General features: G+C 40.7%; 1 protein-coding gene across 2 annotated transcripts in view; it reads right to left on the bottom strand.

Moving 5' to 3' along the window:
• Window positions 1-13,942, bottom strand: part of adgrg6 (adhesion G protein-coupled receptor G6) — a 46,730-nt gene that overhangs the window by 11,735 nt on the left and 21,053 nt on the right. The window contains exons 3-8 of one of the 2 annotated variants that reach the window (XM_062045199.1): window positions 10,903-11,247; window positions 10,651-10,790; window positions 10,273-10,552; window positions 10,025-10,198; window positions 9,876-9,941; window positions 5,375-5,428 (exon numbers count right to left, since the gene is read on the bottom strand). In XM_062045199.1, coding sequence (XP_061901183.1) covers window positions 5,375-5,428; window positions 9,876-9,941; window positions 10,025-10,198; window positions 10,273-10,552; window positions 10,651-10,790; window positions 10,903-11,247 — 1,059 coding nt within the window. The remainder of the gene's footprint in view (window positions 1-5,374; window positions 5,429-9,875; window positions 9,942-10,024; window positions 10,199-10,272; window positions 10,553-10,650; window positions 10,791-10,902; window positions 11,248-13,942) is intronic. The other variant, XM_062045200.1, reaches the window with a different exon arrangement.

Below are 13,942 nucleotides of genomic sequence, written 5' to 3'. Positions count from 1 at the left end.
CTTGGGTACTGATTAATGCGAAGGGCTACCAGTTAGATACACACTTAAATAAATTGCCAGAAGTAGCCAATTTGCTCAATTTACCTTTAACTCTGTTATTATTAATAATTAATTATATTTATCTTTGTGGAAACACTGATCATCTTAATGATTTCTCACAATAAATATATATAGAAACAGATAAATATCAATATGCAACACTTTATTTTTATATTTTATCTAAGTGCACATTTTTCAAAGTGAACATTTTCAAATGATCACTTCTAAGACAGTCTTGTGAAATCACAATATCCCATTTTAACTAGCTAGCCACTAACATTTTTTAACAAATCATGAATTACTTTGCACCATGTTTGTACAAATAATAACTCATGTAAAATACAAAAGTAAACTCTCAAATTTTTAAATCATGTCACACTTTGAACTGGACACCAAATCTGTTATCTGTTTCTTTGTCAGTTAGTGGGAAGCCTGGCATTGCATGCTGTTAACTAGTGTGTTGTACTCTGGTGTGTAACTTGACACTGCAACTCTGAGTGAGTCTTGCAGATGTGCATCAGTGAGGCGTGTTCTGTGTTTGTTCTTGATGAAGTTCATGTCAGAAAAGGCTGATTCACAAAGATAAGATTTTTCCTCATTGTTTGCGGAACCTTCTTAATCTTTTGGACATATTTTCACAGCAATCTGGCTTTAAGCTTAATTATGATAAATGTAAAATGTTAAGGATCGGAAATCTAAAGGGAACGTCCTTTCGAATGGAATGCAAAGTGTTTTGTTTATAAATTATATGCAATCTGTTGTGTTCCCTAATTTTTTTCTGTGTACATGAATGAAGGTGTGTGTTGCTGAGTCCGACTTGGACATTATCTGGACTGGGCCTGGTTTAAAAAACCCTTTAAAAAAATCTAATTTCATTGACAACCTGGTCTGTTGAAGATAAGGCCCTTTTTAAAAAAATAAAATAAAATAAGAAAAATAAATAAAAAAACATTTTCTTGGATAAAAAAGAAAGTAAAACAATATACAAATAATTACATAAAAAAATAGTAATTAATGAAAATGTTAGTGGACCAGCAGCCTATACAATCATGTGTGCTTCAGGGACTGTGTCCCTTGCAGATGTGTTGTCTATGCTGTGGGAACCAGAATATTGGTAGCAGAAAGAAATAACCCCTTTTGTGTGAGTGGGTGTGGATGAGTGTGCATGGGGGATGTTGTTTGGGTTGATGCACTGATTGAAAGTGTATCTTGTGTTTTTTTCTATGTAGATTTAATTTAAAAAATGTTTTAAAAAAAGTAATTTTTTTTTTTTTTTTTAAGAACAGGCCCGCGGGCGATTCATCTGGTCCTTACGGGCGACCTGGTGCCCGCGGGCACCGCGTTGGTGACCCCTGATCTAGAAGGCAATTGGCTACGAGTAGGCAACTAGTGAAGGTTGGTTTAAAGCTGTTCCTTTGTCGACAAGAGGTGACATCTAATCTATGAAATATGATGTTCATATTCAATGTGCAAGTGGTCAGTTTCAGTCGAAATGTTAAGCTAAGTAAAGCTACACCAATGATCAGTAGTTTAAGCACGTGCCGCTAATTAGCAGGTAGCATCAGCGGAAATCTTACCACGCCTTGTCATGTTAGTGGGGGTGTTGTTAGTGGTGGTGGCCAGCAGGGGCCACTCTGTCTGTGGAGCTGCATCAAAACATCACACAGTCATGCTAATGCAGCTAAGCTAAAATGAAGGTTTTCAAAAACTGATTTAAGAAAATTCAAAAAGCTGTTTACACATGTTTGTAGAAGTGGAAGTGTCCTAAAATATTTAACTTAAGAGGTCTAAAAAAATTGGGGTGCTTAATAGGCAGAACAAATTAAATCCCCTTCCATGCATTGATAGCCATCTACTACAAGCCGTTTAAATTAGAATGCATAAAAAAAAGAAAGAAATGTGTTCTTGTCTCACATGAAAGGATTGTGAATGATAGGCAACATTCCAACAAAAGTGCAGTTTCCCCTTAATCAAAACTCAAGCTCTAACTTAACCTTAACCCAACTGTCAACTGTCATAAAATGTATTTTTGTTGGGAATATGTTCCTGATGGTGGACGTATAACATTGTTACATGCTGCTGGCCCCTAAAAGCTTTACCCAAAGAGGAGCTGCTGGTTGTACCGGTGGTTAGGATGATTGTGGCTGTGATTGTAGTGATTGTTGAGGTTGTGGTGATGATTGTGTCTGTGGTTTTTGAGGTAACTGTTGTTGTTTTTGGGGATTACTGTGGCTGGCGTGGTGACAATTGAGGTGGTTATGATTGTTTTGGTTTTGCTGGTTATTGTTATGATTGTGTATATTGATGTGGTTGTTTTAGTTGTTGTTTTGATTGTTGCTATGATGGTGATGGTTGTGGTGGTTGTAGTTCAATTTGTTGTGGTGATGATTGTATTTGTGGTGGTTTTTAGTGATTGTTGTGGTTGCAGCAGTGGTTGTGATGGCTGAGGTAGTTGTGATAGTGGTTGTGATTGTTTTGGTTGTGCTGGCTATTGTAATGATGGTTGTGTGGTTGTTTGTGATTGTGGTGGTTATCGTTGTTTTTGTTGTGGCAGTGGTTGCTGTGATTGTTGTTTTGGTAGGTGTTTTGGTTGTGATTGTGGTTGATGTTGTGAGTTGCTGTGGCAGGTGTTGTGTTTTTTTATTGTGGTGGTTGTTGCTGTTGTCGTAGAGAGTGTAGTGATTGTGGTAGGTGTTAGAGGCATGTGAGTGTGAGCAGAGGAAGTGTTGAGAAGGACAACAGACAAGAGGAATAGTGCAAGTTGAAGCAGGAAAAGTATTTTCTTTGTATTCCTTGTCCTTCCTTAGGCCCTTTTCCACCAAAAGTTCTGGAACCTCTTGTTCCTAGATCTATAGGTTCCTGTAGGAGTGTGTTGTTTGTGTTTCCACCGCATATCACAGTTCAGGGTGGTGTTGTCCCGATACCAATTTTGATACTTTTCTGTACTTTTCGATACTTTTTTAAGTACAGGGGACCAAAAAAATGGCATTATTGGCTTTATTTTAACAAAAAATCTCAGGGTACATTAAACATTTGTTTCTTATTGCAAGTTTGTTCTTAAATAAAATAGTGAACATACAAGACAACTTGTCTTTTAGTAGTAAGTAAGCAAACAAAGGCTCCTAATTAGTCTGCTGACGTATGCAGTAACATATTGTGCCATTTATCAATCTATTATTTTGTCAACATTATTAAGGACAAGCGGTAGACAATTAATTATTAATCTACTTGTTCATTTACAGTTAATATCTGCTTACTTTCTCTGTTACATGTTATATCTACACTTCTGTTAAAATGAAATAATCACTTATTCTTCTGTTGTTTGGATGCTGCACATTAGTTTTGGATGATACCACAAATTTAGGTATCAATCCGATACCAAATCGTTACAGGATCATACATTGGTCATATTCAAAGTCCTCATGTGTCCAGGGACACACTTTATTTCTTGAGTTTATAAACATAATATGACATTAAAAAAAAAACGAAAAAATGTTGTGATGCTAAAAATTATCGATGTAATCATAGTAGTATCGACTAGATACACTCCTGTACTTGGTATCATTACAGTGGATGTCAGGTGTAGATCCACCCATGGTGTTTGTTTACATTCTTGAACTGCGTCATTAATGGTGACGCCGATGAGTTACGGTGTGTAGTGAAGCATGTTTAGCTATTTCTCGTCCTGCAGATACTTGTAAGAAACGTACTTTATTCGTCGCCATGGAGGCGAGGAGTAGGGATTTAGAAGTAGCTAAAACACTGCTGACTGCGGCTGGACTTTAGTCGCTAGCTAGCCAGCCATGCCCTAAAGCACCTCTTCCTGAGGGTGTTTCAGTGTTATAGCTTTACCTTTATCGTTAGTTTTTAAGCCAAAACGCATCCGTTCTCCCTTTTCTGCTTTTCTGTCTACACACTGTGTCTGCTTGTAAGTACTCCGTAATTGTGCACTGCCGAACATGCTCGTCTCCTCATAAAACCAACAATGACACGACGTGACGACGAAGAGGGGGCGCTGGGGTGGGGGACCGGTACTTTTTAGAAGCGGTATAGTACCGAATATGATTTACTAGTATCGCGGTACTATACCAATAACGGTATACCGTACAACCCTAGTTCAGGGTAGTTTATACAAATCAGGCTGATAACGTATGGAGGAGTGGTTTACTATATTTCTTTACTGATACCTTGTAAATAAACAGACATTATTAGGTCACAATTCTTTTACTAAAAAGTAATTGAAATACAAATCAATCGTATACAAAAACAATATGATTTAGAAAAAACAAAAGTGTACCAAATTGTTCATAAAAAGTCAGGCTTTTGTCCGCAATGTTCTAAAGTCAGAAAGTCGTCCTGTCGGTAAATGATGAATTCATGAGGGTCAGGCGATTCCCTTTGGTCCATTTCATCTGTAAATAACAATATATAAATAATACATGTCAGGGTTTATCTCACGCCGACAACACAAACACATCGGTTTTAGCGTTAGCTTGTTAGCATTAGCATTCTGTTCACTCGTGTTGAGGCTAATAACCACACAAATAGAGTGTCACTGACTAGTTTTACAACATGTACGTAAATAAGTAAATAGTTAATATTTGATGTTATTTACCTTCATTCCACTCGTGTGCTGCCTCCTTTTTTCCACATTTATCCAATGAAGTCAGTGTAGTAAGCAGCTGAGGTCGCCGCTTCGAGTCCGGCTGTATACTCCTCCGTAAATAAGTTTAAGAGTGCGTCCACTTTTCGTAGCTTCACGCGACAAAATTAAGTTTGTAAAAATAATACACAACATTAAACTGCACAAAGTTTGAAGACTACGGTTGAGTAAAAGCACTCCAAAATAGTTCTAGTGATCAGCGTTCTTCATTACAAAGATGCCCCAAAAATTCCTGCATTTCGAAAGCTCCTTTCGTTCTTCTTTGTTCTCCATTGTCAAGTTTGTTGTAATAGAAATACACCAGAAATAAGAAATAAATAAGTCGCTGCACATATTCCGATAGTGTTTGAAAAAGAAGTTTTAGGATCGCCCCCAACTGTGTTAAACAATCAGCGTTTGACAGCACAGGCCGCCACCGGAAAGGTTCCAGGTAGCTTGGAAAATCTCACTTAGCTAGGAGGAACTCCGAATGTTTCCTGAAGAACTGAATCTACCTGGGTATTTTTTGGTGGAAACACAGGGGGAACTTAATTTACCCGGGGTTAGTGGAAAATTCTTGAAAAGGTTCCTGCCGGTGGAAAAGGGCCTCTTCATGGAGGACTAAAGTTGTCCAAAAGATGTCAAAGTGTTTTTGTGCTCACATGTGAGCTGCAGGAAGGAAGGAAGTCTTACCGGTGACATTAGTAGCATGGATGCTGTTAGTGGAGGCAGTGGACGAGCTGGTGGCTGGCAGGAATGTTGGGATGAGAGACAGGGATGAGGATGATGATGATGAGTGAACACAACCTTCATCACACTAAGCACATTACATGTGAGTCACGTGAGCTCTACACAGTGGCCATAGCAGCAACATACTAATGTAGCTAGCAGGACCTTGCTGACACTCATCAACAATGAAAATAAAGAATGGGCCACTTTGATACATTTTATACATAAATGATGCTAAAAACAATCAATGTGTTTGTTTTAGATGACATAGCAAATTAGTGTAATTTCAAATATTGTATGTCATCAAAAAAATCTATTCTTTCATTTAATACTCAAGAGACAATAAAAAAGTCCTGCTGTAGAAAATGATAACTATTTATTTCATATGATGATTTTGAAGCTGTAGCAGTGACGTGCAGTCACTGGAGGCAGGGGAGGCGGGGCCTCACCTGCCATCATGGAAAGAAAAAAAAGTAAAAAGAAAAAAAAAAAATTGAATTGTTATATGTATCCAGTGATTATACTAAAAAGTTATTTTCAATTTAACTTCACCAGTTTTAGATTATTTTTATTCAAAATCGCTGAATTTTCACATTTGCCGTTCAAATACTGAGAAGAGACGGTGCGGTGATCAGCAGCCAGTTGAGGCACGTCACTGCGTTGTGCCTCAACATGGATTGCGCAATGACTCGGCTAACTGCTGGCCTGCTGTGCAGTGAGACCGTATTGCTATATGAACTAGATTATACATTTCCATAGTTTAGTTAGCTGAGGTATATAATGTACAGTGTATTTTGTCAACAACTGTATGTGTGTAACATATTTCTTGTGCTGAGCGATCATAAAACTGCTGCGAAGACACACTGGCTGAGGCTCGCCTCGCAGTAATCCCGCCTCCTTGTGCCGGTGCACCTCCGCCATAGAAAACGGAGGGGGGCGGGGGGGGGGGGGGGGGGGGGTCCATGTTATATCAACTAAAGCCCACACTTAAACTTTCCACGTGCAAGATTGAATCTATTGTAACCTATTTTTATGGGCTTTCCTCTTTGTGATGTTAATTCCTGTTACACGCTGTTATACAGTATATGCCTTGCGCTCTTATTTTGAAGGCGCTAAGTGCGGAAGTGATGACACGTTGGAGTGGAGCGGAGGTTTTTGAAAGAAGGTAAATAAAGTGGTCCTCGTGTAAACTGGAGCCTCCGTGTTTATTATTTTGTAGTTTCATACAGTATAGGCGACATTTATAAACCCTTGGTTACACTATTTAAAAAAGTTATTTAATAAGAAGCCAAAAAGTGCAAAAACAATAATGTTCGTGTTGGAGGAGTTGTGAATGACCGCAGGGCCACAACATTAGGTACACCTGCAGACTGCAGCACGGATTTCATATTTCATTCATTCACAACTCCTCCAACACGAACATTATTGTTTTTGCACTTTTTGGCTTCTTATTAAATAACTTTTTAAAATATATTCAATCTTGCACGTGGAAAGTTTAAGTGTGGGCTTTAGTTGATATAACACTCCCGTCAGGGGGTGCATTAATCCAGCACAACAGCGGCACATGGACTTCATTTATAAGTAAAGGTAAGACCATAATAACGTTTTTTTTTTAATTAAATGTGCTTTTTGTGTGCTACAGTTTGTATGTGTAAAGTTAAAGTTAAGTTAAAGTACCAAAGATTGTCACACACACACTAGGTGTGGTGAAATTTGTCCTCTGCGTTTGACCCATCCCCTTGTTCACCCCCTGGGAGGTGAGGGGAGCAGTGGGCAGCAGTGGCGCCGCGCCCGGGACTAATTTTTGGTGATTTAACCCCCAATTCCAACCCTTGATGCTGAGTGCCAAGCAGGGAAGAATGCTGGTATGAGCTTTTAAACATAACCCGTTAACTGCTGCCAATCAAATGGTGAATAAGATACTCTTTAGGGTTCATATGTTTGTAAATCTGACTGTGATGAAGTCAGTGCCTCACCAGCCATGAACCTCACCGCACGTCACTGAGCTGTAGGCTAGGGCTATTCAACTACATAATGAAGAAGGCCGCAGTTTCAAGAGTCCAAGGGCTCAGGGGCCGGATATCAAGATGTAGACGTTTCGTCAGGAAGTGCCTCCGCAGGTTATATTACTTTAAGACTTAGTTTACTCAATAGGCTTTCACACTGCACTGTCAATACATTCATTATTCTGCCCTCGCTACTCTATTCCAGCATGTGCAGATAGTTAACAGAATGAAGAAATAGAAGCTCCAGAAGTTTTGTTGGGAATTGATGTTGCTTCTGTTTAATTATTTTCCTTCCACAGCTTTATTTACTTTCTTTTTAATTTAGGATTATAAGACTGAAAATATAAACATTACAAAAGTATAATGTCTATTGTGTATTTACACAATATATGTATTGTATATATGTTATAGACATAATATAATATACTGTATCTGTATATATAATATACTGTACACATATGTATATCTTTGTATATATGTTATATTTTATATCGCTATATTTAGTCTATTTATACCTGCATTTTCCTTTCCATCCTTACACTTTCCATCATTGTAACTGAGCTACTGTGTTGAACAATTTCCCTTGTGGATCATTAAAGTTTGTCTAAGTCTAAGTCTACATAAACAAAATAGAATGTTTAGTGTTACATTCACACAACTACATATGTTTACGCATATAGAAATGAAACATCTCCAGTACATCAAACATTGCACAATAGTGGTTAGAGTGTCCGCCCTGAGATGGGTAGGGCGTGAGTTCAAACCCCGGCCGAGTCATACCAAAGATTATAAAAATGGGACCCATTACCTCCCTGCTTGGCACTCAGCATCAAGGGTTGGAAATGGGGGTTGAATCACCAAAAATGATTCCCGGGCGCAGCTAGTCACTGCTCCCCTCACCTCCCAGGGGGTGATCAAGGGTGATGGGTCAAATGCAGATAATAATTTCGCCACACCTAGTGTGTGTGTGACAATCATGGGTACTTTAACTTTTTAACTTACCAATGTAACGGTATGCGACTCATCACGTTTAAACCCAAAGGTGTAGTATTATTGCCCTCTACTGGTCAAATTTAGCGCTACATGTATTAAACGACCTCTGATCGCCCAGTTAGTTTTAGACAAAAAGCAACACGACCACAAATACAAAAGTCAGCAATTTCAATACAAAACAAACTAAATATTTTTATCCACAATATCGACTTACAAAGATTTTACGAGGTTTCGTAAAGAAGCTTACACACTGGGATTTCTACCATTGTTGCTTCTTGCCTAGAACACCGCGTCCGTCGCTTAAAAAGTCCGCCAGGAAACAATGACTCAAACACTTGCTCAGGGCAGAACTTTCATACTTCGTTGTCCAGTCCTTGTTAAAATTCACATTTTCGCAATCTATTTAGATTTTTTTGTCAGGGTTGAATGAGTAGTTTTCTACTCACCCCACTGCTGCTTAATTGTGACACTTATGCCTCGCTGTTTCCCTCTGTGGGGTGGCGGGAGTACTGCATACATGAGTAACCCTAGTTTAAATGCTTTCATCAAGCCTATTAGGTTGATGTTCGGCGGGCCAAATAAAAAGTTGAATAGGTCTGCTGTAGCTATTAGAATGTTTTTTGGATGAATGTATATGATGTGTATTTGTGTAATGATGATAGGCGTGGCCTAATGTGATCAATATCTAAAAGGTGTGTACAGTTATTACTCACGCTAAATCAGAAAAAAAACATTTCACTCCTAATGAAAAGTCAACGATGAAAAAAGTATTTTCAAAGAGATGTAAAAATAATGTTTTTTTTCATGTGCAGTAGATCCCTGATATTGGTGGGGGTTACATCATCGTGTAAAGCAGGTATCCAAGGTGTGGCCCGCAGATATAAATAAATGAATATTAATGAGATATATTATTAGATATGACACTACTTGGCTAACATGTTCAACAACATCTATCGGGCTACATTGCAATGCTATTAGCATCTTTCATGTAAAAAATGTATCAAAGTGGCCCAAGTTTTAATTGTATTTATTTATGCAACACTCAGTGAAAGAAGTTAGAACGCCCTTGTTGTATAGTTCCCCCCAGTGTGAGGCCTGTGAAGTGAAACACGTTATCAACGCTCAAGTTAACAATGTCCCACAACATGTTTCGACCTCAAGTTGACTTCTAGTGGATTTGGCTAGGATTGGGGTTGTGGGGCCAGGAAATGGCCCTCATTAATGCAACCTCCTTAGGAAGCTTGGAAGTGAACATTACTTTCCACATCTGGACTGCCAGGACACATGGAAACTCCCTCACTCTCTCAGACACACACACACACACACACACACACACACACACACACACACACACACACACACACACACACACACACACACACACACACACACACACACACACACACACACACACACACTTATAGATGTACTGTATATGACATAGACACCAGTCTTGTTTTCTTTACCTGGACATCCCAGGCGGATGGAGTCACACAAAGTGTTGAGGGTGGTGTTGCTAGGCGATGAGACACCTTTGAATGATGTTGGAGAGAAAAATGACAATTAGCTTAGCGGCTAGTCGTGATGCAACAGACATAGAAGAGGAGGGTCTCACTGCAGCTGAGCGAGTGGTCCTTCTGGGTCAGCGTGGACGGAATGTCCCAGAAAGTGTTGTCCCAGTCGATGATGTTTCCCGCCACGTGGCATGTGAGCGCGCTGAGCTGCTGCACCGTCATGGCGTAGTCCCACAAACGCATGTTGTACACGTTCCCCTCAAAGCTGTGCACCCCTGATGACATCACAGTGCGCTAACTTAGCAACCCAAGCTAACATGCACACAGAAGGTGAAAGAAAAGTAACCACCTCCCAGGCGGAAGGTCCCGCCCCCCGCCACAGAAATCCCAGTGGAAGCGGAGCACGTCTTGACCCTATGGTTGCCCTCCAAGAAGATGCCCACGCGGCCGTTGGATGACGACCAGAGGAGACACAAGTTCTTCATGGACACGCTCCAGTCGGCTGGCGTCATGATGGAGTCCAGCAAGCAGGTCACGCCGCCCACCACCAGCTTCACACCACTCTGGTTGCCGCCCAGCGCTAATGTCGTGTTGCCATCCTCGCCTTTATAAGTGAATATCCACTCCACCTGGGCAGTGGGCAGTTGACAGGACAGGAGGGCGGGCCCAAAGTGATGTTAGCTAACTGATGTCATTGTGCGTGCGTGTGTGTGTGTGTGTGTGGCACCTGCTGGTGTGCGCTGCGCTCCAGGTCAAAGCAGAGAGTCAGGTGGTGCAGTGTCGGCATGGCAACAGAAGACGACACTGCGGCAAATTGGCCGTTGCCACCGGCGACACTGACCTTTAGGTTTCTCAGTGCCACGGCGACTGCAAGGTGTCGAACAAGAAAAAGAAGACCTCAGTGCTAACATGCTAACAGCACGGCGCACATGCATGAACTTTTTTCCTTAGCTTAGCTTGGCACCGAGGCCACGCCTACCATGGCGGAAATTGGCCCTGAAGCCCTTTTTCTGCACGCTGAAGTCTGAAGTGAACTCCACGTCCATGACGTTCCCACTGGAATTTAGCGTGAGGCCGTGCGCGGTCAGGCCGCACAGGTCCACGCGGCCGCCCCCGCCGTGCACGGCCACGCGGTCGTACACGCAACCAGGCGCTTCCTCCAGCTGGAAGTCCACAAAGGTCAGTTGAACCACAAAGCCTGGAGGGGCCTGTAGACGCCACCTGCAACTCTGAGAGTTGGGGTACTGCTGGGGGTAGCATGGAGACGCCAGAAGCCCCGCCTCCTCTTCCCTCAGCCATGGACCCACGCACTCGCAGGCATGCACTGCACACATGTATTATAATATTCATGATTATTTATTAATATGCTTATTAAATGTATTACAATTAGGGTTGCAACAATTCATCGAGTAAATCAAGTCATTCGATCACAAAAAAGTATTGATTTGTATTTATTGCTTTGATGATTTGACTAATGAGTAAAATGACTGCTACAATAGAACACACGTGAGAGCGGTGCACCTTTTGTTGATTTGGCATGTGTGTGTGTGTGTGTGAGGGGGTGGGGGGGGGGTGGGGGTCATGGGACTGCTCCACTTACACAAACTGCAGGAAGCATTTGCATCTCTTTCCATGCATCTCAGAGAGGAGAAAACTATGGAAAGTGAAGGCTGGAGTGCCAATGACAACGGTATCTTGTGCGAGGTTAGATCATAGAAATCAGGATTTCCCCTTCATGTATTTGATCATGGCGCAGTGCCACAGAAGTATGAAAGCCGACGCACCTTGAAAATGACCCCTTAAAAATGTGTTTTTTTTACAGGGTGCACTGAAACTTTGGCCAACGAAAAACTTTGATCAAACATAAGCAAGACGCACGCGAATGTCTGGAGCCTCGGTGGTAAGACCGAGGCACCGCCCGTGCAGCCGCTTCACCCGCACCTTGGCTCAGGGTGGGGCAGCTGCCCCTCCAACTACTGCACATGCACACCCCCGCTTTGCATTCCGGCCAGACCGAGCCACTCCTTAGAACCAATCCTTGCCCCGAAGTTACGAATCTGACTTTCTGACTTCCTTTACCTGCTTTGTTCTATCATGCCAGAGGACTTGAAGACCTGCTGGGAATATGGGTATACCGCAGTGGCGTTTGCTCTAAGACTGCAAGACAGCATCCCCTAAATTAGTAAAAGTAATTTTGTGTTTACCGTATTTTCCGGACCATAAGGTGCACCGGATTATAAGGCGCACTTCCGATGAATGGTCTATTTTTGATCTTTTTTTCATATAAAAGGCGCACCGGATTATAGGGCGCAATAAAGGAGTCATATTATTATTATTTATATTCTAAATGGAAAACACTTCCTTGTGGTCTACATCAGTGGTCCCCAACCACCGGGCCACGGCCCGGTACCAATCGGTCCGTGGACCGATTGGTACCGGGCTGCACAAGAAATTAAAAAAAAAAAAAATTTTATTTTATTTTTTTAAATTTAATTTAATTTTTTTATTAAATCAACATATAAAAACACAATATATACATTATATATCAATATAGATCAATACAGTCTGCATGGATACAGTCCGTAAGCACACATGATTGTATTTCTTTATGACGACAAAAAAAATAAAAACAAAAAAAAGACCATAACTCTCCCCCCCCCCCCCGTCAGACCGGAACTCTCTAATAACTAAAGTTCCTTGGGTGAATAATGTAAACTCACTACACCAGTATGTTTTAGTGCTTTCATGGCAAGTTTACTGACAGATATAAGTAAGAACTTTACGCTACTTTATATTAGAAATGGCAACAGCGGAGGATGAATGTCCCATAACAAGAAGATAGAGAAAAATAAGAAGCCTATCGACTACGGTGTCGGCACAGACTACAAAGGTGGACGCGTGCAATTTTTCAGGATTTATGAAGATCCCAAATACAGATCAGCAGGTACCAGAAGAACAGTTGCTTTTGTATCGCCAGATAATATGTCTTACCTTATACACACACCATAATAATACTAGTTTGTTTAATGCACCGACAATCCACCAAGCGGTGCCAAAGTCGTACTAAAACATTTTGATAGATTTCGAGCGCCGTGTGTAATGTTCTATATTTTCAATGGAACATATAAAATGTTGATGTTGTTTATTTGAGTGATATTGCCATCATACCTTCTACCACGTATTTCTTATGTTTGACTACCATCTACTGGTCACACTTAACATCACACCATGTACCAAATAAAATTGCTTCGAGGTCGGTAAGCAAAACCATAATTATTCCGTACATTAGGCGCACCGGGTTATTAGGCGCACTGTCGAGTTTTGAGAAAAGAAAAGCATTTTAAGTGCGCCTTATTGTCCGCAAAATATGGTATATTTCATTGACTAAATAAGCGTGAGGATGCATTCAGCTTTTGTTCAGAATCTACTACTTTTGTAACAGCTGACACAACTTTCTTTTAATTCATTCGGAGCACAGAGTGGGCTGTTCTACTGCAGCAAAACTAGACAATCATTGGATAAATGCCTGGCTTTGTCCCGCCCACGGATGTCGAGCGTCTCTGAAAATGAATAAGAAGTGGGCGCGGCCTCGGCTGACCTGGACGCTGGGCTTCCGCATTGTGTTCTCTTTTTGATTGACGGTAAAATGAGAAAATCAGCAATCTTGAAATATAAAACAAAGTTTCATTCCGTTGTTCCTGTTGATATGGAATATTTTACAATCTTTTAAGTCACATTCTTTGTAATATCTAGCATCTGTATTTGTTTTTCTGTAATGGGAAACTGTACTCATGTTTAGATTGTATTTAAAAGTTAGCTTCCCCTATTTGAAAGACCTGCAGCCGCTATTGGTATACGGCCTGTGTTGCATTGTGCAATAATACAAAACCCAAAACCAGTGAAGTTAGCATGCTGTGTAAATCGTAAAAAAAACAGAATACAATGATTTGCAAATCATTTTCAACTTATACTCAATTGAATAGACTGCAAAGACAAGATATTTAAAGGCCCACTGAAAC

Source organism: Entelurus aequoreus, linkage group LG04, assembly GCF_033978785.1.
Source record: "Entelurus aequoreus isolate RoL-2023_Sb linkage group LG04, RoL_Eaeq_v1.1, whole genome shotgun sequence".
Classification (NCBI taxonomy): domain Eukaryota; kingdom Metazoa; phylum Chordata; class Actinopteri; order Syngnathiformes; family Syngnathidae; genus Entelurus; species Entelurus aequoreus.
This window is presented reverse-complemented; position numbering and strand designations above follow the sequence as displayed.